This window comes from Ovis canadensis, chromosome X, assembly GCF_042477335.2.
Source record: "Ovis canadensis isolate MfBH-ARS-UI-01 breed Bighorn chromosome X, ARS-UI_OviCan_v2, whole genome shotgun sequence".
In the NCBI taxonomy this organism is placed as follows: Eukaryota; Metazoa; Chordata; class Mammalia; order Artiodactyla; family Bovidae; genus Ovis; species Ovis canadensis.
In genome coordinates, this window is record NC_091727.1 from 134,691,244 (window position 1) to 134,716,789 (window position 25,546).

The 25,546-nt window shown below is 40.9% G+C and overlaps 1 protein-coding gene across 1 annotated transcript in view; it reads right to left on the bottom strand.

The window, feature by feature from the left end:
* Window positions 1–25,546, bottom strand: part of NOX1 (NADPH oxidase 1) — a 179,223-nt gene that overhangs the window by 25,479 nt on the left and 128,198 nt on the right. The window contains exon 5 of the mRNA XM_070291085.1: window positions 97–194. Within this exon, the coding sequence (XP_070147186.1) occupies window positions 97–139 (43 nt within the window). The 5' untranslated portion in view covers window positions 140–194. The remainder of the gene's footprint in view (window positions 1–96; window positions 195–25,546) is intronic.

Here is a 25,546-nt window from a genome sequence, read left to right on the forward strand (position 1 = left end):
ACCTATAAGTACCACAGGGGTTTTCCCTGGTGGGGTTTTACCCCTTCAGGAAATAACGATCTTCTTAGGTGGGGATATTCTCTCCCATTAACTTACCAGCATGACTTAATGTGAGGCATTGTCTTCCTTGATAACACATTCACTAAGGTTTCTCAGAAGGAAGAGTTTAGGCTGAAGCTATAAACAGATGACCTCTGGAAAAACAGGGCAGAACAGAAGCATGTTAAGGAAGCTGCTTTGAGGTGGGTTTTCAGAAGAGCTATTGTCTCTGCTGGCTGCAATTTGGACCTCAGTTTGGCTAGCTCAGAAACTTAGTTTACCAATTCTCCTGGAAGATGACCTGGTTCTGGAGAGCTCTTGACTGGTTGGAAGGACAAGTGAAAAGAATGGCCACATAGAATAAAAGAAAATTTAGCAGGTATAAATGTATACCTCAGCTCAGAGGAAAATAGAGGCAAAGTATTTGTCTCAAAATATTTGGGAATTTTTATGTTATATAGATAGATAAAGCTGAAAGCCACTGTTGAGTCAAGACTGTATAATAAAATCAGTACAATACTTTTCAGTTGAATGATTTGCCAAATCAGATTTTAGGTTACTTATAAAAATATTCTAAGAAGATAGTACACCTATATGCACAAATGTGTCTGATGCCATGGACTGTAGCCCAACAGCCTCCTCTGTCCTTGGGATTTTCCAGGCAAGAATATTGGAGTGGGTTGCCTTATTATATAAGGGGGTATTATGAAAATGAAGGAAACGGCAGCCCACTCCAGTGTTCTTGCCTGGAGAATCCCAGGGACGGAGGAGCCTGGTGGGCTGCCGTCTATGGGGTCGCAGAGTCGGACACGACTGAAGCGACTTAGCAGCAGCTGCAGCAGTAACATTTAACATCTAGTTTATAAAGTTTGAATTCTTCTCCATGAATGCAACTAATTTTCACAAGTAAATACTGGGTTTTATGAGCCTCCCTGGTGGCTGAGGGGTAAAGAATGCACATCCAATGCAGGAGATGTGGAGACCCAGGTTTGACACTTGGGTCAGGAAGATCCCTGGAGAAGGAAATGGCAACCCACTCCAATATTCTTGCCTGGAAAATCCCAAGGACAGGGGAGGCTGTCGGGCTACAGTCCATTGCGTCAGAAACAGTTGGACACGACTGAGTTACTAAACAAAAACAGCAAAATATTTAAAATGAGGGAGGTGATTTTCTTCTGGTATGATGGATTAACTAGAGTTGTGTGTTCAGTTCTGGGCATTGCTATTTATCCTTTTCTAAAATGATGAAATATATGCAGAAGAATGTGTAAAACATATATATATATATAATTTTAAAATAATTTAAGGAGTGAATATCTATGTATTCAGTACCCAGTTTTAAAAAAATTGAATATTCATTTCCAGTATCTTAAAGTCCTCTGTGCGTCCCTCCGTGATCACAGTCTCCCTTCTTCCCCAGATGTAACTACTGTCCTGAAATTTGGAGTAATCATTGCCCTGTTTTTCTTTATAGTTTAAGTAACTAAATGCATTCCTAAACAACATATTGTTTAGATTTTCTCTGTTTTTGAACTTTTAAATAAATGGAATCCAGCTGTTTGTATGTATGTATATATGCTCCTGTGATTTGCTTCTTTCACTCAACATTATTTCTGAGATTCATACATGTTGGCACGTGTAGTTCCCATAGTATGTAGTATCTCAGTTCCCAGAACAGGGATTGAACCCAGGCCACATCAGTGAAAGCCTGGAATCCTAACCACTAGGTCACCAGGGAACTCGCAGTTGAACATCTTTTAATTCAACTGTTGGCCATTTGAGTTTTCTTCTTTAAGAAATTGCCTACTTTTTGACCTTTCTTTTCTTTGATTTACTTTCTTTCCTTCCTTCCTTCCTTTTTTCTCTGTGTAAATTCCCAAGTCTTTATTGTGTGGTTACAGAGGATGTGGTCACTGATTTCTGGAGTTTTGGTGTGATGGGAAAGACATTGTATTCCCTGAGCTCTTCGGTGTTTCTGTAGGATTCACAGCACTTGGCTCTGCATCCTTGTTTGGCCACTTACACCACATGACTGTTGTGGAAATCAAAAGGTTCAACCTATCTTGGGCTCCTCTTGGAAAGGTGATACATGAACTTGTTTCTTCCCTTTTTCTTCTCTTTCTTTTTTCTTGATGTTTCATCTTTTGTTCCACTTCATTAAGATTCTATCTTTATATCTTTAGTTGTATGAATAGAAGATCTTTTCTGCTAGTCTTTTGTTTAACTCATCAATAGTTTCCCTGTAAATATCTGTAATTTCCATGTGCCCACAGGAGGAGGTGAGCTCACAGTATTCCTGCTCTGCCATCTTGACCACTTTGCCCTCTGGCCTGTATTTCTGTTGGTTTGTTTTTCTATGGCTTAAAGATTCTTAGAGTTCTGTTTATAATTGGATATCAATCCTTAATTGATTATGCTTATAGCGTGTGATTTCACTCTCCTAATAGAGTTTTCTGATAAGTAGAAGTTCTTAATTTTGATATAGTCTGATTTACCACCTTTTCCTTTATGATATATACATTTTATGTATCCTTTTAGAAATCCTTCACTTACTCAGAGATCATTAAGGTATTCTTTTATATTCTCTTCTAAAATTTTATATTTTGCTTTTCACATTTATGCTTTGAATCCATCTGGAGTTGGTTTTGTGTGTATGGTGTGAAGTAGGGGTCCAATTAATTATTTTTCTATATGAAAAACTAATTGTTCTTTGAAAAGAACACTTTCTTCACTGATCTGAAATATCAGTTCTATTATACATTAATGTATATATACAGGTGGATTTGTTCTTGAACACTCTATTTAGTTTTCCCCACACCACAGCCTTAATTTTTATGACTTTATAATAAGTCTTGACATTTGATAGGGCAAGATTCCCCATCTTGTTTTTCAAGAGTGATTTGGGTATTCTTGGTCTTTTACACTTTCATGTCAATTTTAGATTCAACTTCTTCTTTCTTGCACCTTTTTGCTACATTTATTGCTAAATACTTTACATTTTTCTAAGAATGTAAATTATATCTTTTAATTGAAATTGTGGTTATTATATAAAAGTGCAACATATTGACTTTTGTGTCCAACAATGTTGCTAAATGCACTTGTTAATTCTAATAATATCCCTGTATTTAGTCTTTCACATTTTCTATAAACAGTCATATTTTTTGGTATAATAACAATGTTACTTCTTCCTTTATGATTTTTAAATCTTTTACAGTTGACCCTTGAACAACATGGGTTTGAACTGTATGAGTCCACTTAAACATGGCTTTTTAAAATAGTAAATATTACAGTATTACTTGATCCCCAGTTGGTTGAATCTGCAGATGCAGAACCACAGATATGGAAGTACCACAGCCCCTAAACAGAGGCCTGACTATATGCAGATTTTCAACTCGGGGGAGGGTCGGTATTCCTAACTTCCATGTTGTTCAAAAGTCCACTGTATTTTTTTTCCTGGCTTATCTTACTTACTAGAACTTCTAACACAATGTTGAACAAAAGTAGTAATATCAATTCCTTTTTCTAATCCCCAGTCTCAAAGGGGATTCTTTCAACATTTCACCCTTAAGTATGATGTTTGGTGTAGCTTTTTATAGATACCTGGCTATATATATTCTTATTTTACTTCACTTTAGGCACAAAAGTGAATATTTATTTAAAATATAAAAAGAAGTTATAGCACATTTTAACAAATTTTTGAGATATAATTTACATACCATAAAATTTCCCCATTTTAAGGGTAAAGCTCAATGCATATAGCACATTTTGTATTTTAAAAAGCTGTAAACTTTCTTCAATACCACAAAGCTCATAAAATAATATAACACTTTCTTTAACTGTCTAACACACCTGTAACCTAGTGTCGCAATGCTGTGTGAAATTAGCACGGTTAGTGGTAGGAGTATTCCTGGAAGCCATTCCTACACTAAGACAATCAGCTGACTTACACGAAAGTATCAGGGAACCACATAAAGTAAATTTTTTAAAATTCAAACTAAATACATTTCCAATGCAACTTCCCCTTTGCTCTATTCCAGAATTCACATGGCCACTCCAGCATTGTCTGACAGGAGGGGAATTGTGACAGAGGAGAAGGAGGAATGGAAAAGGACACTCATTTTAGCGATTTGTGATGAAGATATTTTAACTTTCGCAAATTTTACAAATACACTTGACCCTGTCTAAGACCACAGCTTAAAAGAATAATTAAAGCCTGTCCATGAGAGGGTGACCAGGATGCTGTAATGATTTGAAACTACCCTATATTAGGAACTTTTAAAAATTTGGGGAGTTTGGCCTGGAAGAGTGGTTTGCCAGGGACATGAGCTTATCTATGGTTTCTTGTTTTTGGAGGCTTAGTTTGTTTTGTAGCTGGATACAAGGAGTCAAGCTAGGACTGGAGCCTCTAAAGTGATACACTTTTGTTCAATATAAAACAGAATTTCCTATTACAGGTGTTCAAAGAAGTAAAGAGATAGTAAATTTCCTGTTGCTTGAGATGCTCAAGGAAAAATTAACGACCCCCTTGCCATTATAGGGCTTTCCTGGAAGTGTCTGCCTCCAATGCAGGGGATCCAGGTTCGATCCCTGGGTCAAGAAGATCCCCTGGAGAAGGAAATGGTAGCCCATTTCAGTATTGTTGCCTGGAGAATCCCATGGACGGAGAAGCCTGGTAGGCTACAGTCCATGGGGTCGCAAAGAATCGGATACAACTGAGCGACTTCACTTTCACTTTGCCATTATAGGAGGAATTTCAGCAACAGATGGATAGTTAATTAAATGTCTTTGAAGTACCCTCCAATCTTGAAATCTTGTGATTCATTGGAGAATGACATAATTTAGATGATTTATGTACTACCCAAGGGATTATATAGGCTGTGCTGGAGGACCCCCATTCCAATGTGCTAGGAAGTCAACTGATGAGTTGGTGAGCACAGAATCTGAACAAATCTTAATGGAATATTATTAAGCTACAGCAGCAGGATCAGTTGGGCCCTCTGAAAATAAGACTATATCAGCTAATCCAACTAAAACTTTCATGACCCAAACAAAACTGAAGTCTCTCTTTCTTAGGCAATGTTGAACATACTAAAAACTTTTTTAGCATCAAATTTCCTTTCTTGTAAATTCTCTAAGAATATTTTTCCTTCTTTTGGTTTTACATATTATAATGCTTTCCCTCCCTCTGTGTTTCACCAGATTATCTTAATGTTTGCATTTCCCAGGTTTATAGACTGACATTACTTAAGTGTGACATTGGCTGCTTCCTGGAGACCTCTAGGGAGTAGTCAAATGTCATCAGTAACTTATCCATAGTTATGCTATTGATGTAAATAGGCTTCAGTCTTTTTGAAGGATTTCCTGTAAACAGTTGATTCCACACATTGTAGGTGGATTTTGTAAACTGCAAACACAGAGCCCTTCTCTGACTTGCTTGCTCTCTTTTCTGATCATTTGTCTCTGTCATTGTTTGTCCTAAACTTACTTTCACATTTATAACTCTTGTATACAATTTCCAGGAATTAATATGTAACGGTCAATGCTGAATTACTTAACAGTTTAAACATGTACTTGGGATATCCAGAAAAATGTTTTTAAGAATTTGATTGTTTGTGTTTCAAAAAGAAAACAAAATTAAGTAGTCATGATGGGGAAAATTGGTACATTGTTATATTTATTTTACTGTTTATAAAGGCTTTTAATTCGAATCCATAGAGAATGGTGTTGGAATCCTTCTCTTTTATAGCTTAGAGTCTAACGGTATTAATCTGGCCTTTACTGAAGTGTACAAAAATGAAACATCTCATAGTGATAAAAGGGGTTGATGCATGTGGAATCATTTGAAATCAATTATTTTCACTATGTTGGATCAGAACCAGACTTCACAAAGTGAACATAAAGATAGCATGGTCTAGGACTTCCCTGCTGTGGTTGAGAATCTGCCTTCCAATGCAGGGAATACAGGTTCCACTCCTGGCCCAGGCAGATCCCATATGCCTTGGGGCAACTGAGCCCTAGAGCCACAACTGTTGAGCCCACACAACCTACAGCCTGTGCTTCACAACAAGAGAAACCACTGAAATGAGCAGCCCACATACCACAGCTAGAAAAAGCCCCATGCAGCAACAAAGACCCAGAGCAACCAAAAATAAATACATACATAAATACGATTTTTTAAAAGATAGCATGCTGTGATGGAACCGGATTTAATTCCCCACTCCCCAGTCACAACCAATGCTGCCTTGGAAAGTCTAACTTTTCTAGGACTCAGTTTATTCATCTATAATTTAGTGCTCTGGTTCCTCATGAAGCAACTGTCCAAGCAGTAACCTACATTGACAGGGAGAAGGTGGGGTGGTGGTAGAAAGAGACAGTGAAGCAGTATGGTATAATGGTTGGAAACACAGATTCCAGAGCCAGTCTACCTGGGTTTGAAGACTGCCTCATTTTACTTTTCCATAAAATGGCTTGTTGTAAGATTACGAGTTAAAATATATAAAGCATTTAGAACAATGCACTCCATAGCTGTTTACTACTCTGATGATGATGATCCATAAGAAAATATAAGCAGATGCCCTGAACCCAATGGTACTTCCTTCTACTTTTGAAAAGGGGAACAGAAATTATAGTTTACAGGCCATAATTATATGAACTTTGTAAGATTATAGAACGTTTGCCACTCCCTTATGTCTGTTAATTTTATTCCCTGTTTCTCCAGCAGATAAACCTTAAAATTAAATGAGCCCTATACTTGACTTCAATGTCAGCAAACAAGTACGGGAGGTGAAGACACCATGTATCATTCTGCAGCTAGGTTTAGGAAGACAACAGCAAAAGAAGAGAAAACAGGTGTGTTCCTGTGGCTACAAGGAAGAAGGAGCATGGGGAGCTGACCTAGGCCTGGGAAGGGATCTGAGGACTTGATTATGGCAAGGCTCTTGTGTTTTCTTGTCCTCTCTACTTCCCTCAGAGGACTGTGATAAGCACCAAGTGACCTTATAACATTGCTTTTTAAGCTGGTAAGTGTTACAGAGACATCTCTTTAATAGCAGTGAGTACTTTCACTTTTACAGCTGTTGCATTGGAAAGCTGAACGCAGAAGTGTGAATTATTTACAGACAAACAGGCATATTAAAAATATTAACAGTTTATTTGAGCAAAAAATGATTTGGATAAAGCAGCACCAAACCAGAAGTGGTTAGGAGCACTCCACCAACAGGAACTAAGGGAATGGCGTATATAGAAAAGGTATGGAAGCAAACAAAGGACATTATTTGGCCACAGCTTAAAGCCTCATTGTCTATTTGTGATTGGTTATCCTTAAGTTTCTATTTCTTAACAGTGAAGCATGTACAGGTATAGGTTTTGATTTGGTCACCTAAGTCACAAAAGCATTAGAGCCACCTCGGTCTAATGACCTGCTTGTTTAATTAAACAGTATGTAACACATTCAACTCATTGAACTCAGTTCAATGAGTTAAATGTCATTGAAACATTATTTCAGTCTTGCCTTTTCTTTAAAACTGATTATACAAGTTCTGCTTCTTCCAGGAAGTCCTCTCTGAATACCTTAACAATCACATCACACTGTTCTAGTTTTCATAACAGAAGTTCCTCTTATCTTCTTACCTCTCCTGTGACCTTCCTTATTTAATCTTTTCTCAATAAATCCTGCCACACCCAAATGACTCCCTAAGACAGAGTATGAAACTCTCTATTCACAGTAAGTGTTCAATAAACATTGTCAAGTGATGGTATGGTAGGTGGTATCATGTTCCCCCCAAGACATTCACATTTGAATCACTGGAACCTGTTAATATGCCATTTTACATGGAAAAGAGGAGTTAAGTTTGCAGATGGAATTAAGGTTGCTAATCAGTTGATCTTAAAATAGGAAGATTAGTCTGGATTAGCTTCAGTTCAGTTCAGTTCAGTCACTCAATCCTGTCCGATTCTTTGTGACCCCATGAACTGCAGCATGCCAGGCCTCCCTGTCCATCACCAACTTCCAGAGTTTACCAAACCCCATGTCCATTGAGTCAGTGATGCCATCCAACCATCTCATCCTCTGTCGTCCCCTTCTTCTGCCTTCACTCTTTCCCAACATCAGGGTCTTTTCAAATGAGTTAGCTCTTTGCATCAGATGGCCAAAATACGGGAGCTTCAGCTTTAACATCAATCCTTCCAATGAATACCCAGGACTGATTTCCCCTGGGATGGACTGGTTGGATCTCCTTGCAGTCCAAGGGACTCTCAAGAGTCTTCTCCGACATCACAGTTCAAAAGCATCAATTTTTCTGCGCTCAGCCCTCTTTATAGTCCAACTCTCACATCCATACATGACCACAGGAAAAACCATAGCCTTGACTAGATGGACCTTTGTTGGCAAACTAATGTCTCTGTTTTTTAATATGCTGTCTAGGTTGGTCATAATTTTCCTTGCAAGGAGTAAGCGTCTTTTAATTTCATGGCTGCAGTCACCATCTACAGTGATTTTGGAGCCCCAAAAAATAAAGTCAGCCACTGTTTCCACTGTTTCCCCATCTATTTGCCATAAAGTGATGGGACCGGATGCCATGATCTTAGTTTTCTGAATGTTGACCTTTAAGATAACTTTTTCACTCTCTTCTTTCACTTTCATCAAGAGGCTCTTTAGTTCTTCACTTTCTGCCATAAAGGTGGTATCATCTGCATATCTGAGGATACTGATATTTCTCCTGGAAATCTTGATTCCAGCTTGTGCTTCTTCCAGTCCAGCATTTCTTATGATGTACTCTGCATATAAGTTAAGTAAGCAGGGTGACAGTATACAGCCTTGATGTACTCCCTTTCCTATTTGGAACCACTCTGTTTTTCCATGTCCTGTTCTAACTGTTGCTTCCTGACCTGCATACAGGTTTCTGAAGAGGCAGGTCAGGTGGTCTGGTACTCCCATCTCTTTCAGAATTTTCCACAGTATATTGTGATCCACACAGTCAAAGGCTTTGGCATAGTCAATAAAGCTGAAATAGATGTTTTTCTGGAACTCTCTTGCTTTTTCCATGATCCAGCGGATGTTGGCAATTTGGTCTCTGGTTCCTCTGTCTTTTCTAAATCCAGCTTGAACATCTGGAAATTCATGGTTCACGTATTGCTGAAGCCTGGCTTGGAGAATTTTAAGCATCACTTTACTAGCATGTGAGATGAGTGCAATTGTGCGGTAGTCTGAGCATTCTTTGGCATTGCTTTTCTTTGTGATTGGAATGAAAACTGACCTTTTCCAGTCCTGTGGCCATTGCTGAGTTTTCCAAATTTGCTGACATATTGAGTGCAGCACTTTCACAGCATCATCTTTTAGGATTTGAAATAACTCAACTGGAATTCTATCACCTCCATTAGCTTTGTTCATAGTGATACTTCCTAAGGCCCACTTGACTTCACATTCCAGGATGTCTGGCCCTAGGTGAGTGATCACAGTGTCGTGATTATTTGGGTAGTGAAGGTCTTCTTTGTACAGTTCTTCTGTGTAGTCTTGCCACCTCTTCTCAATATCTTCTGCTTCTGTTAGGTCCATACCATTTCTGTCCTTTATTGAGCCCATCTTTGCGTGAAACGTTCCCTTTGTATCTCTAATTTTCTTGAAGAGATCTCTAGTCTTTCCTATTCTATTTTTTTCCTCTATTTCTTTGCATTGATTGCTGAGGAAGGCTTTCTTATCTCTTCTTGCTATTCTTTGAACTCTGAATTCAAATGGGTATATCTTTCCTTTTCTCCTTTGCTTTTTGCTTCTCCTCTTTTCACAGCTATTTGTAAGGCCTCCTCAGACAGCCATTTCACTTTTTTGCATTTCTTTTTCTTGGGAATGGTCTTGATCCCTGTCTCCTGTAAAATGTCACGAACCTCCATCCATTGTTCATCAGGCACTCTATCAGATCTAGTCTGATTAGTTTAAAGGCCTTAATTGAAAAGACCCTGATGCTAGGAAAGATTGAAGGCGGGAGGAGAAGGGGAGGACAGAGGATGAGATGGTTGGGTGGCATCACTGACTCAATGGACATGAATTTGAGTAAGCTCTGGGAGTTGGTGATGGACAGGGAGGCCTGAGGTGCTGCAGTCTATGGGGTTGCAAAGAGTCAGACACACCTGAGCGACTGATCTGAACTGAGTCTGGATTATGCAGATGGTCATAATAGAATCACAAGGATCGTTAAAAGTGGAAGAGGGAGGCAGAAGAAGAGCTCAGAGTGATGTGATATGAGAACACGGCTCTCTACTCCTGGATTTGTAGGTGAAGGAAAAAGGCCAGGAGCCAAGAAATATCGGCAGCCTCTAGAAGCTGGTAAAAGGCAAAGAAATGGGTTCTCTCCTAGTGTTACAGCAGTCAGGTAGCTAGGTGTGATCAGAGAAATGGGGGCAGGGGCAGGTGGCAGGAATCACACATCTTGTAAATAGTGAGGATCCACAGGCAGACAGAGGAAAGCAGGAATTTTCAGACTGACAGGAAACCACACGTTTTGGCTGATAAGAGTTTCAGTAGCAGACAGCGAAAAGTGGAGAAAGGCAGGAGTCTCCTGAGTCTGAATGGTACCTTTTGCTCTCATTACAATAAGATTAGCCTTGCAGATAAGATGCATTTCTGATCTAAGCTAAACAAGGACAAAAATCCCTCCTCCCCTCAGGGAAATGAAGCTGGGATGAAAAGCCAGGACAAAGACCCCCAAACTCCTCCTTCCCCAGTGAATATTCCACCCCTTCAGTTGTAATCCTCTCATTCCCCACTTGTCAAAGAAACCCAAGGCAGCAGGTCCTCACCTGTCTGACCGCTCTCCCTCTTAAGAGCCTATCCTTCCTTAAATAAACTTTCACTTTATTCTCTTAACCTCTACTGCTTGTCTCTGAGTTCTTCCACGATGAAGAAAGAACCTTAAATTTACCAGGCACACTAGAACCTACAGAAAGGAATGCAGTCCTGCCAAAACCTTGAGTTTAGCCTATTGGGACCCATTGCAGATTTCACATCTGAAACTGTAAGATAATAAATTTGTGTTGTTTTTAGTCACCAAGTTTGTAGTACAATGTTACAGTTACAACAGGAAGCTAATACAGATGGCAAGAAATGCCATTCCTGTGACTGTATTCACCGGTTCTGAACTTCCTACTGTGCCTGAGGAAGAAAATAAAGCCTAAGTTTTCAGAGCTAAAGGTTGATCGTCTATAGCCTCAAGAATTAACATGTGCTGTTGGGTAGATGAGCTAGAACTGTTTTGTTTGCATGTAAAGCAAGATGTTACTGATTGGTCTTTTTAATATATGTCAACTAAAAATAGATGCACAGCTTGAGAGTTGTGAATTGCTTTATTTGGGCCAAAATGAGAACTGCAGCCCAGTAGTCAAAATGTGTATGATTTTATTTATTTTTGGCTGTGCAGGGTTTTTGCTTCTGTGTGGGCTTTCCCCTAGTTTCAGCGATCAGGGGCTACTCTCTAGTTGTGGTGTTGGGGCTTCTCTTTGTGGTGGCTTCCATTGTGGAATGAAGGCTCTAGGGCTCTCAGACTTCAGTAGTTGTGGCACACAGTCAGTAGTTGCAGTTCCCAGGCTGTAGAGCACAGCTCAATTGTGCTTGGGGTGCGCAGGTTTAATTGCTCCAAGGCATGCGGGATCTTGCTGGATTAGGGAACGAACCCTCATCTATTGCATTGGCAAGTGGATACTTAACCACTAAGCCACCATGGAAGCCCAATGATTTGGTCTTTTTAACAAGGAAGTGCAACTGCTCTTTAAAAAACCTTCCTAGGTGTAAGGAAATGCTCTCAGAACAAGATGCAAATTTTCGCTCTCCCTTCCAAAGAGTACAAGATGAGATTACCTAAAATTTGAAGACTGAGACTTTCTTGCTGTCAAGAAAATGGTTTTTCATTGTTAAGGATATAGACTCTGGTTTGAGGCTCTTTACCATGGGTCATCAAAGTCTCTTGGTAAAGCAAACAGAACTGGGCTTTGGATGGAAAGGAAGTATCCTGAAACCTAGGGAAGATCTGGAGTGGGAAAGACAAGGAAAAGAATCGCTGGATGGGTTAGGGAAGGGTGGCTCAGGTGCTCAGAATTCAGTCCTAGAGTGGTGTCCCCAAGTCTATAACTGTTCGAGTAAACTGAGAGACATGCCTTGCTATAGGGCATCGGTCCTCCAGTCTGTGCATGGGCAAGAACATGACTCTGTTCTGCCAAGTGCTTTACTGTCATCTGATCAACCTATTGGAGGCAGCAATACTTGAACTTCAGTAAGATTTGTGTCTGTGTCCCTAGGGGCTCAGATGGTAAAGAATCTGCCTGTAATACAAGAGATACAGGTTCAACCCCTGGATCAGGAATATCCCCTGGAGAAGGGAATGACTGCCCACTCCAGTATGCCTGCCTGGAAAATCCCATGAAGAGAGGAGCCTGGAGGGCTACATTCCAGGAGGTTGCAAAGAGTCAGACACGACTGAGCCTCTAACACTTTCACTTCATTTATAAAATACACATGACATTAAAATTCACCATCTTAACCAGTTTAAAGTGCACAACTCAGTGACATTTAGTACGTTCCCAATGTTGTGCAAATCATCACCAGTATCTAGTTCTGAAACATTTTTGTCACCATGAAAGGAAACCTTGTGCCAAGTAAGCAGTCAATCTCCATTCTTGCCTTCCCTTAGTCCTTAGTGATTGCTTTCTGCTCTCTGGTATCTTCTTTCTGACTCTATGGAGTTGTCTGTTCTGGACATTTCATATAAGTGAAACATTACAGTATGTGTTTCAGGGAAAAGCCAATTCTGACTCTATATTGGAACTGTTTCTTTGACTTGCTTTTCATTGCTTTTGTTATTATGTGCATGCATGCTAAGTTGCTTCAGTTGTGTCTGACTCTTTGCAACCCTATGGATTGTCCGCCAGGCTCCTCTGTCCATGGGATTCTCCAGGCAAGAGTATTGGAATCGGTTGCCATGCCCTCCTCCAGGGGATCTTCCAGATCCAGGGATTAAACCTGCATCTCTTACATTTCCTGCATTGGCAGGCAGGTTCTTTACCACTAGCACAACCTGGGAAGCTCATCCATAATAGCTTGCCTCAGAGAATCCTGCCCCTCTGCCTGTTAAAGTGCCTTTGTTCAGTGCACATAGAGATAATCTGACCCTGTCCACCTGTGAATGACTGTAAGAAAGAAGACACTAACACATCCCTTCCCCAAGGCTTGCCATTCTAGAAGTTATTTGCAGGATTAATGGCCTTTTTACTTTATTTCCTCACCTCCTCTCATCTCTGTTCTATAAAAGAACCTGGCATCCAGACCCTGACAAGATGGTTATTTTGAGACTTTAGTCTGCCATCTTCTTCGTCAGCCAGCTTTCCAGATAAAGTTGTTATTCCTTACCTCGACAGGCTTCCTGAGTAGCACAGTGGTAAAAAATCTGCCTGCCAATGCAGGAGATGCAAGAGACAGGGTTCAATCCCTGGGTGGGGAAGATCCCCTGGAGAAGGAAACAGCAAGCCACTCCAGTATTCTTGCTTGGAAAATCCTACGGACAGAAGACCCCAGGTGGGCATGGGGTTGCAAAGACTCAGACACAACTGTTGCAGGAAGGGGGACCACTTCCAGGGTCCAAAAGTGGGCTCTTGTCTAACACTTGGAAATGAATTGTCTGAGACACATGTGCTGACAAAGCAAGAGATTTTACTGGGAAGGGGTGCCCAGGCGGAGAGCAGCAGGGTGAGAGAAGCCAGCAGAACTGCTCTGCCACGTGCAGTCTTGGGTTTTACGATGGTGGGATTCGTTTCCAGGGTGCCCCTGACCAATCATCTGACTCGGAGCCCTTCCTGGTGGTGCATGCATTGCTTAGGCAAGATGGACACCAGCGAGGAAGATTCTGGGAGGTCATTGGACACGTGGTGTCTCCTTTTGACCTTTCCCAAACTCTTCTCGTTGGTGGTGGTTTATTAGTTCCTTACCAGGACCTCCTGTCTTAAAACAACTCATGAAAATGGTTGCTATGGTGCCTGCGCAGGATTGGTGGTTTCAGTCAGTGTGCTTCCCCTAACACAACTGAGCATGCATGTCTTTCCTAAATACCTCATCTCCTTGGTTAATTGGCCTGTCATATGGTGAGCAGAGCTGGCTTGAACATATGTCAAAGTATGTGACTTTTGTGACCGGCTTCTTTCACTTAGCATAAGGTTCCAACGATTGTCCATATTGTAGCATATATCAAGACTTCACTCCCTTTCCTTAATGAATAATATTCTGTTGTATGAATATACCACATTTTGTTCATCCGTTCATCCATTGATGGACATTTGGGTTATTTCCACGTTTTCGCTATTGTGAATAGTGCTGCTATGAACATTTATGTACAAATTTTTGTCTGAACACCTGTTTTCAATTCTTTCGGGTATGTACCTAGTAGTAAAATTGCTGGGTCATGTGGTAATTCTATATTGAATATACTGAGGAAGTGCTAAACAGCTTTCCACAGTGGCTGCACCATCTCACCTACAATAAAACTTTGCTAGGGAATGTAATGTACAGTATGGTAATTATAACTCATAATACTGTATTGCATATTTGAAAGTTGTTAAGAGTATATCTTAAAAGTCCTCACCACAAGAAAAAAAATTCTAACTATATATGGTAACCAGTGTTAACAAGACTTATTGTGGTGATCATTTGACAATATATAAAAATGTTAGATCATTGTGTTATTATGCATCCGAAAATAATGTTATATATCAATTATACCTCAATTTAAAAAAGAAAGATTTTGCTCTGTTGTGAACCACCTATCCCATGCAGATATCTCCTCACAATACCCACAAACACCCCTTGTTCTGGAACTACTCTTCCACAAGCCTCTCATGCTCCTACAAATATTGCTATGCCAAGAATGCAAGGTCCTGACCTGCTCTTTACCCAGGCCATTTCTGAGTCTTATGGCAGTGAGCAGCCTTGAGAGATGAGTTAATATCTCCCATAGACAGAGTGGCCTTGATTCTGCCTGCTATAAATCAATAAATCCCCCAAGCTAAGTGTTCCTTGGCCACAAAGCAAACCCACGTCATGTACAGCATCAGCCTGGCCCTCCCTTACCCTGCTTATGTCTCCCCTATGGGTCCTGGGAGGCGTGGGGAACTCACAAAAACCAGCATGAAGTTCACGCTGCTTGCTGTGTCACGAATAATAAAATCCTGTCTCTGACCAGAAGTCTCTTGTCTTCACCAGCATCCATGAAACAGTCTCACTTGTTAGCTTGTAAGGTAAAATCCCTGCCCTTTCCGTTCTTAAAACCTATAAGCCTTGGACATCTATTTAGGTAGTGGAGGTAAGTTTCTGCATCTGCTCTGGGAGAAAATACAAGCTGATCAAGCTTAAGCCCCAGGGCTGGGACAGAGCACTTCGGTATTTTAAAATGTCTTTCATGAAATATTATTATTTAACCATAAAAGTCTTGCATATTTTTTGTATATTGATTCCTAATTGTTCATATTTATTATTGCCTGATATTTTGAATATTTTAAATTTCATCTTTAATCTGTTTGTCATCTATATAGGATTCAATTGGTACATTTATTTTTACCCAAGAGCCTAGCTCAATTTTTTTCAATTCTAATAACTAAACTGGACTTTCTTTTAGACTTTACAATGTAAAAATTAATGAAGTTCAGGCATCTTGTAAGAAAAATCATTATTATTTAATGCATGTTGAACAATATTTTTCAAAATATAAGTTCTACTGAGGGAAATGTAAAGAAGTCCTAGGTGATGAAACGGTTGTGATCAACCAAACTATGCTATCAGATCTTGATGACTTGCATGCATCGAAAAAATGGAATTTGATATTTATTGGATATCTGTTCTACACAAGGTGTAAGGAAATCAAAGATGATTAAGACATAGTCCCTTTCTTCAAGGAGCTCACAGTGTAGCAAGAAGGATGGAAGGAATGTCTTTAATGTTTTACTTATGCAGAAGCCACCAACTTCACAATCTACCATCATTATCCCTCCAGGCTATAGTGTTTTTTCCTTTGTTATTGCTTCTTTTCTCACTCCTCTGATGCAAAGAACAGAAACCAATTCAATGCATGGCAAGAAAAAAAGAGGCCCTATCTCTTTTTACACCTAAAAAAAGAGGTGTATCCTCTCTGTTCTTTTCATGGATTACTTTCCCTCTCATCTCTATATCTATTCTGTTCCCTCAGCAATATTTCTGAGAACAGAATTTGATTGGCCCAGCCTTTGTTATGCTACAGGCCAGATCTGATAGCTGGCCATTCTATTAGATGAGATTACTTATCCTTGGGTTATATGATCATCTGATCAATTAATGTGATTATTAATGCAGGATAATGGTCACTGAGGCAGGAGAAGGACAAGTGGCAGAGTGGTAAAGAATCTGCCTGCCGATGCAGGAGACACAGGAGATGAGGGTTCAAGCCCTGGGTTGGGAAGATCCCCTGGAGGAGGGCATGGCAATCTGCTCCGGTATTCTTGCCTGGGGAATCCCATGGGCTATAGTCCATGGGGTCACAAAGAGTCGGACATGACTGAGAGAATAAAATACAACAACATGGTGTAGGTAGAGCAGGCAATCATTTACATCTCTAGTAGGGCAAATTTATCTCCTGAGGAGCCCATTTTTGTTTTTATAAATGAGCATGAGAATAAGCTACCCTATAAAATATTTTGTGCTGTGGTTTGAAGGTTTAAATAATTTTAGATAACGAGTTTCAATTCTACCAAAATAAAGAAATTATAGAAAAATTATTGGGTAAAATATTGGTCAAATATTATCAGGATCCTTTAAGCTTCAGTAAACACCAAATAATGTATTGTCATCCACTGGGAAACTTCATTCAGATTTCTGTTGCTTCTCTTGCTATGGAATTGAAACTCCTTTGTACATAAATGTGAAATAGACACTAATATGACAGTTTCATGGTTCTACTTCTAAAATAAGAAAATGCTGCCTTTAATGAGACCAAAGCAGACGACAGGTAGAGGAGAAAGTAAATCAGGCTGACGGTCTCCTATGTTGTATAATTTTTTTTTCAGAAAGTCAAAATGATATTCCTCTTCCCTATCCCACTAAAATGGTTTTTTATTAGTCTGTCACAGGACAAGAATTCTTATCATTGGAATTATTCCTTTGGGGAAAACTATGTTCTTGGAGGCTGTGAATAAATTCCACTGTTATCTTGTGTTGAAGAAGGGGTGGGGGATGGGTCCTCTGCTCCAGGGAGAGGGGAAAGTTACTAATCAGCCCACTATCACCTGTAACTTGTATTTTCACAGAAGGTAGGGTCCACTGAGCAAGGGACCTATTACAGGTCCCTGGGGCATCTGGAAGTAAGGAGTAGTCAGAATGGAGCACTGCAGCAGAGGACTCTGGAAAACTAGGGTGCATTGGCTGTTCAGAGGTGGGCTGAAGCCAAAGTGAATGCGTGAAGGCCCACTTAATCCACCTGTAATATCCTCTCCACACCTACTGAATCAGAATTTTCATTTTGACAGGATCACTAGGTGATTCATGTGCACATTAAATCTGAGCAGTGTTGCTTTACAGAGTCTGCAACCCACAAAGGCTCAAACATTTAAGCAGGTTTGGGAAAAGATTAAATGGGAAAAAAAATTGGGGCACTGATCTCGCAAGATGGTTTAATTAGATTCCTTTCTTGTCCTTTAAGAAATGGTTTAGAAACTGAAAGACTTCCCTGGTGGCTCAGATGGTAAAGTGTCTGCCTACAACACGGGAAACCTGGGTTCAATCCCTGGGTTGGGAAGATCTCCTGGAGAAGGAAATGGCAACCCATTCCAGTATTCTTGCCTGGAAAATCCCATGGACGGAGGAGCCTATTAGGCTACAGTCCATGGGGTTGCAAAGAGTCGGACAAGACCGAGCGACTTCACTTTCACTTTAGAAACTGAACCTCCCTCTGCTCTTGCTTGACTCTTCCCAGATCATAAACCACACACACTCCTCCCTTTTTTTATGACAGGAAAAGCCTGAGTTTAGGTGAATAAACATCAAAGATTCTGGCTTGGAGTCATCTTTTGATCATTAAGGAAATAGGAAAACAAACAAACAAACAAACAAAAAAACCCAAGAGACTTTGTTTAGATATCATTTTATCTCAGTGCCTGTCAGAGGTCATACAGCTGAGAGCTGGGAGATACCTGACAGGTGAAATCTCAAAGTGGACTGTTCTTTTTAAACAAAGAACAAATAAAATAAAGAATAAAATATAGCCATTTTTCTGACTTAAGGCTGTTAAATCTAGAAATCTCAGCTGGAAGGTAGCTTAGTTCCTTGGCCTTTTCTGAGCAAGCTGATTCAATGAAAAGGGATCCCCTACTTTTCCTAAGGTGGCACTAGTGGTGAAGAACCCACCTGCCAATGCAGGAGACTTAAGAGACACTGGTCCGATCCCTGGGTTGAGAAGATTCCCCAGAGGAGGGAATGGCAACCCACTCCAGTATTCTTGCCTGGAGAATCCCATGGACAGAGGAGCCTGGTGGGCTACAGTCCATGGGATCACAAAGAGTCGGACAGGACTAGGCGACTTGACACACAGAATCCAGTCCAGCTAGGCCTGTTGATCCACGCCTACTAGAAGTGAAGGCTTCCCAGGTGGCGCTAGTGGTAAAGAATCTTTCTGCCAATGCAAGAGACTTGATAGACGCAGATTTGATCCCTGGGCTGGGAAGATTCCGTGGAGAAGGACATGGCAACCCATTCCAGTATTCTTGCCTGGAGAATCCCATGGACAGAGGAGCCTGGAGGGCTACAGTCCATGGGGTCAAAAATTGTAGGACACGACTGAAGTGACTTAGTATGCGTGCACGCCATGTGCTATACAGCAGCATGCACTACAAGTGAAAAGAACTAGCCAGGCTGGAGACAGCACGTGGTAGACAATCTTTGAGGAAAAACTGAAAGTGTGCCTCTGCCTTGGAACTGACCTCTCTCCACTCTGATTTTTGCTGCCCTCAGGTGGCTTTCTGGTAGTACAAATGGAGGGGAGAAAAGGTCACTTTGGGGGAGAGGAAGAATATTATTTTGCTGTTTTATAATTGGATAATAAGTCAGTTCATTTCAAGGAGGAAAATTAATATCTTGGTGTAAGTTCCATTTTCTCAGGGAAAACTTGATTCAACTGAGCTTTCCAGAGACTAAATCAGAGAATCAACAAAGTGAGCATTTGCTCATTCAGATGTTCACTCAGCAAACATTATTAAATATTTACTTTCTAAGAGCCATTGTTAAGAGCCGATGATACAACAGTAAATAAGATGGACAAGCTCCCTGTCTTTATGGAACTTATATTCTGATGGGAAAGACAAATTAAAAATAAAAAGAGGACTTCCCTGGTGGTCCATTGGTTAAGAATCTGCCTGCCAATGCAGGGGCCATGGGTTTGATCCCTGGCCAGGAAGATTTCACGTGCCATGGGACAACCAAGCCTGTGTGCCACAGTACAGAAGCCCTCATGCCTAGAGTCCGTGTTTTGCAATAACGAGAGCCACTGCAGTGAGGAGCCTGCACACCGAACCCAGAGAGCAGCCCCCACTCACCGCAGCTAGAGAAAGCCACGTGCAGCAAGGAAGGCCTCAGCTCACTCACTCAGGCCCGACTCTGCGACCCCATGGACTGCAGCATGCCGGGCTTCCCTTTCCATCACCAACTCCCAGAGCTTGTTCAAACTTGGTGATGCCAACAAGTCAGCGATGCCATCCAACCATCTCATCCTCTGTCGTCCCCTTCTCCTCCTGCCTTCAATCTTTCCCAGCATCAGGGTCTTTTCCAATGAGTCAGTTCTTCACATCAGGTGACCAAACTAGTGCATTCAAAAAATTTTTTTAATTTTTAAAAAATTCAAAAAAGAAATTCAAAATTTTAAATTCAAAAAAGAAATATACCAGGTAACGATGAGTGCTATGAAGAAAGTTGAAGCAGGGAAAGGAGTAGACAGTGATGTGTGTGGTAGAGGGGCTTTTGTAGCTAGGATGATCAAGGAAGATCTCTTTGAGGAGGTGACATATGAGATGACACTTATGTCCTGAGAAGGGAACAGTTGTTCTTCTTTGGGGTTCTAGAGGGAGAACTAGTGCATATAAAGGACCTGAAGTAGAAATGAGCCTGGTGTGCTAGAGGAACAAAAAGAAGGCCAGTGTTATGGGCTGAATTGTGTCTCCTCAAAAATTCACATGCAGGGGAATTCCCTGGTGCTCCAGTGCTTAGGACTCAGCACCTTCACTGCTGAAGGCCCGGGTTCAGTCCCTGGTCAGGGAACCAAGATCCCACAAGCCTTAAGGAGTATATATATACACACTTAGATATATATCTAGATATATCTAGATATATATATACAGATGCCCCAGTACCTCAGAAAGCAAATTTATTTGGATATAATTGGTTAAGTGGACATCATACTGGAGTAGGGTGAGCTTCCAATCCAATATGACTAATGTCATTATAAAAGGGAATTTGAATGCAGACATGCACACAGGGAGCACATATGTGAACATGAAAACAGAGATTAGAGTGATGGTTCTATAAGCCAAGGAACACCCAAGATTGCCTGCGAGCCCCCAGAGGCTAGGGGACAGGCACGGAACAGATTCTTCACAGCTCTGAGAAGGAAAAAACCCTGCCAACGTCTTGAACTGGAACTTCTATCCTCCAGAAATGTGAGACAAACTTCTGTTGAAGCCACGCAGTGTGTGGTGTTTTGTTATGGCAGTCCTAGTAAATGAATACAGCCATGAAGAGGACTGAGAGAATAGGGTGAGAAATGAGTTCAGTTTTTATGCTCAGTTTGGAAAACTCAGCAGTGGCCACAGGACTGGAAAAGGTCAGTCTTCATTCCAATTCCAAAGAAAGGCAATGCAAAAGAATGCTCAAACTATTGCACAGTTGCACTCATCTCACATGCTAGTAAAGTAATGCTCAATATTCTCCAAGCCAGGCTTCAGCAATGCGTGAACCGTGAACTCCCTGATGTTCAAGCTGGTTTTAGAAAAGGCAGAGGAACCAGAGATCAAATGGCCAACATTCGCTGGATCATGGAAAAAGCAAGAGAGTTCCAGAAAAACATCTATTTCTGCTTTATTGACTATGCCAAAGCCTTTGACTGCGTGGATCACAATAAACTGTGGAAAATTCTGAAAGAGATGGGAATACCAGACCACCTGACCTGCCTCTTGAGAAATCTGTATGCAGGTCAGGAAGCAACAGTTAGAACAGGACATGGAACAACAGACTAGTTCCAAATAGGAAAAGGAGTACAACAAGGCTGTATATCGTCACCCTGCTTATTTAACTTATATGCAGAGTATATCATGAGAAACACTGGACTGGAAGAAACACAAGCTGGAATCAAGATTGCCAGGAGAAATATCAATAACCTCAGATATGCAGATGACACCACCCTTATAGGCAGAAAGTGAAGAGGAGCTAAAAAGCCTCTTGATGCAAGTGAAAGAGGAGAGTGAAAAAGTTGGCTTAGAGCTCAACATTTGGAAAACGAAGATCATGGCATCTGGTCCCATCACTTCATGGGAAATAGATGGAGAAACAGTAGAAACAGTGTCAGACTTTATTTTTGGGGGTCTCCAAAATCACTGAAGATGGTGACTGCAGCCATGAAATTAAAAGACACTGACTCCTTGGAAGAAAAGTTATGACCAACCTAGATAGTATATTCAAAAGCAGAGACATTACTTTGCCGACTAAGGTCCGTCTAGTCAAGGCTATGTTTTTTCCTGTGGTCATGTATGGATGTGAGAGTTGGACTGTGAAGAAGGCTGAGCGCCTAAGAATTGATGCTTTTGAACTGTGCTGTTGGAGAAGACTCTTGAGAGTCCCTTGGACTGCAAGGAGGTCCAACCAGTCCATTCTGAAGGAGATCAACCCTGGGATTTCTTTGGAAGGAATGATGCTAAAGCTGAAGCTCCAGTACTTTGGCCACCTCATGCGAAGAGTTGACTCATTGGAAAAGACTCTGATGCTGGGAGGGAATGGGGGCAGGAGGAGAAGGGGACGACAGAGGATGAGATGGATGGATGGCACCTCGGACTCGATGGATGTGAGTCTGAGTGAACTCCGGGAGATGGTGATGGACAGGGAGGCCTGGCGTGCTGCGATTTATGGGGTTGCAAAGAGTCGGACACGACTGAGCGACTGAACTGAACTGAATGTCCATCTCTTTGTGACCCCATGGACTATAGCTTGCCAGGCTCCTCTGGCCATGGGATTTCCCAGGCAAGAGTACTGGAATGGGTTACCATTTCCTCCTCCAGGGAATCTTCCTGACCCAAAGATTGGACCCACATCTCTTGCATCTCCTTCATTGCCAGGCAAATTCTTTACCACTAGTGTCACCTGGGAAACCCCTTGTGTTAGTTGCTCAGTCATGTCCAACTCTTTGTGACCCCATGGACTGTAGTCCACTAGGCTCCTCTGTCCATGGGATTCTCCAGGCAAGAATACTGGAGTGGGTTGCCATTCCCTTCTCCAGACGATCTTCCCTACCCAGGGATCAAACCTGGATCTCCCACACTGCAGGCAGATTCTTTACCATCTGAGCCACCAAGTAAGCCCCTAGAAAGGTAGGTAAAAGTCAGATTATCTAGGCAAATGTGATGGCAATGGACTTAAACCCATTGTTTTGGGTAGACTTAGGGAGCCTCTGAAGATGAGAGGTAAGTAAGGGTTACAGGATTTACCTCTTCCACAACCGCCCTTACTAGGTAGAACATTACAATGAAGGCAAGCATCAGACTAAATTCTATGACACATACAGTTAGTAGCAATCAGGGGTTCAAACAGTCACATAGGGTCTTCTTGTCTTTAGAAACTCCAGCAAGTTGCTTGCATGAAACATTTACCTGAAACAGGTGGCCTAATTATATGGTGACAGGATCAGCCTATCTTCTGGATGGAACAGGAAAATCTTTCATTCAGTGGTATATATTAGTTATCTACTGCTGTGCTACAAATTACTGTGAATTTTAGTATTTATTTCAAACATTTATTATCTCCCATAGTTTCTGTGTGTCAGAATCTGGAAACAGCCTCATTGGCTGGTCCTGGCTGAGAGTCTCTCATGAGGTTGCAGTCAAGATGTTGGCTAGGGCTGCAGTCATCTAAAGGCATGAATGGGCCTGGGGATCTGCCTTCAAGGTGGTTTACTTGTATGCCTAGCAAGTTCATGTTAGTGGTGGACAGATCTCTGTTCCTCACCACATGGCCCTCTCTGTTTCTCATAATGTTCAGAGCAATGATCCAAGATAAGGTAAGACAGAAGCTGCAATGTCTTTTCTAACCTAGCCTGGAAAGTCACACTTGGACATTTCCATAATATTCTGCTGGTTACTCTACAGCAGTTATATTATTCCCTATTCAGTGTGGGAAGGCAGTAACCACACAAGGAAAGAATCGCTGGGAACTGTCTGGCAGGTTGGCAATCATGTAGTGGGATATAAGACCACACAGAGTCTGAGGTGTAGAATGCTACTCCAAAGAGTGCTAAGCTGTTAGAATGGCTTGCAAGATTGTTCTATTGTATTTATGCAAGGATGGAAGTACCTGGACAATATTTCTAGTGACTCCACATATTTTGAACACAATTCATTTCACCAATGAAATGTATTTCTTACAAATCTTATGCTGATAAGCAGAGTCTGTGGTGCAAGGTTTCTTAACCTTTGATCCTGTGGATAGAATCCAGGGGGATCTGGGACTTTTGATGGGGGAAAATGTCTTTATTTTATCAATTTCTAATTGAATGTAGTCAACAAACCAGTCTTATTAGCAGTACCTATGATTTTGTCACCAACATGTACCAAACATTTTCATATCACATTGTGGCTATTGCCGATATCTCAAAAGATTAAACACATCACTATTTCAATATTATGGTGATTATTAACCATGCCACTAAATCCTGTTATTTGCTAGGTTAATAAAGAAGTATACATAATAATATGTCAAATTTTTTATAATTGCATTTCAACCAGTTGGTTTTAATTGTAATTGTATGTGTTTCATCTTGTTGTGCATTAAATACATGACTCTGAAATGGCTACACCAGTTGGCCAAAATGGCCCATGGCACAAAGAAAGTGTAAGAACTGCTTTAGCAAGGTTCAGATAGGAAACTGTGTACATGGAGTTGGGGTGTGTGTGACTATCTTTAGGGTAAGGTCATCTGAGTAGAATCTTTAAAATGCAAACTAACTACTCCTGAGTGTATATTCCTTTTAAATCTTTTTGTAACTTTTGACTGCATTTGGTCTTCACTGCGGTGCATGGGCTTCTCTAGTCGTGGCCGTCAGGCTTCTCTTGTTAAAGAGCTTGGGCTCAGTAACTGCCACACGAAGGCTTAGGCATTCCCTCCCCTCACTACCCTGCATGTGAAGTCCCCCTGAGTATATACCCCCCCCCGAGTATATATTCCTGATCAGGATAACTCAAATGTTAACAAACCACCCCCAGAGTGTGGATTAAAACTAATTTACAATGACTTGAATAAATTGTTTATCAATATGAATAAACATTGCCTGTTTTTTCTCTACTTCAAAATATATACTAAACCCACTGCTTCTTCCTACTTCCACTTGTTCCCACTGTAGCCCAATATTTCAGAAGATTACTTTTTAGACCAATACACCACTTCATTAAATCATTGATTCTATGAATTCAAGATGTCTTACATTGTAAGACCCTTATTTCTCTTATGCACCAAGGAAAAAAAATGCTTGCAATTAAAATATGATGTGCCATTAACGGTAAAATTAATCCCAATTTCAGAGGTGATAAAAGTGGGACAAGTATGTATCTTAGATTAAAGAAGGTATGTTACATAGCTAATACTTAAGTGTTGAGTCAATTAGAGGCAATATAGAACATTGCACACATATAACATGTCAAAGAGACTGGATTTTATTTTAAATGTAATTTTATTTAAATAAAATCTGGATTTTATTTTAAATGTTGCTCAGTCCTGTCTGACTCTTTGTGACCCCGTGGACTATACAGTCCATGGAATTCTCCAGGCCAGAATACTGGAGTGGGGAGCCATTCCCTTCTCCAAGGGATCTTCCCAACCCAGGGATCGAACCCAGGTCTCCCATATTGCAGGTGGATTCTTTACCAGCTGAGCCACAAGGGAAGCTTAAATGTGATAGGAAGCAGTTTTGAGCAGCGAAGAGAAGTGATCTGGTTTTCTTTTTTTTTACATGTGCCCTGGTAGTGGTGCAAAGAACAGCTTATGGGAGAGATGGACATGACCAGCGAGGCTTGGTCTAGGTTTGGATCACTGGAGGTTGGAAGGAAGGGTGGATTTAGGAGATATCAGTGGCTAAAAATATGCCTGCAATGCAGGAGACCCAGGTTTTATACCTGGGTCAGGAATATCCCCTGGAGAAGAGAATGGCAACCCACTCCAGTATTCTTGCCAGGATAATTCCATGAACAGAGAAGACTGGTGGGCTAT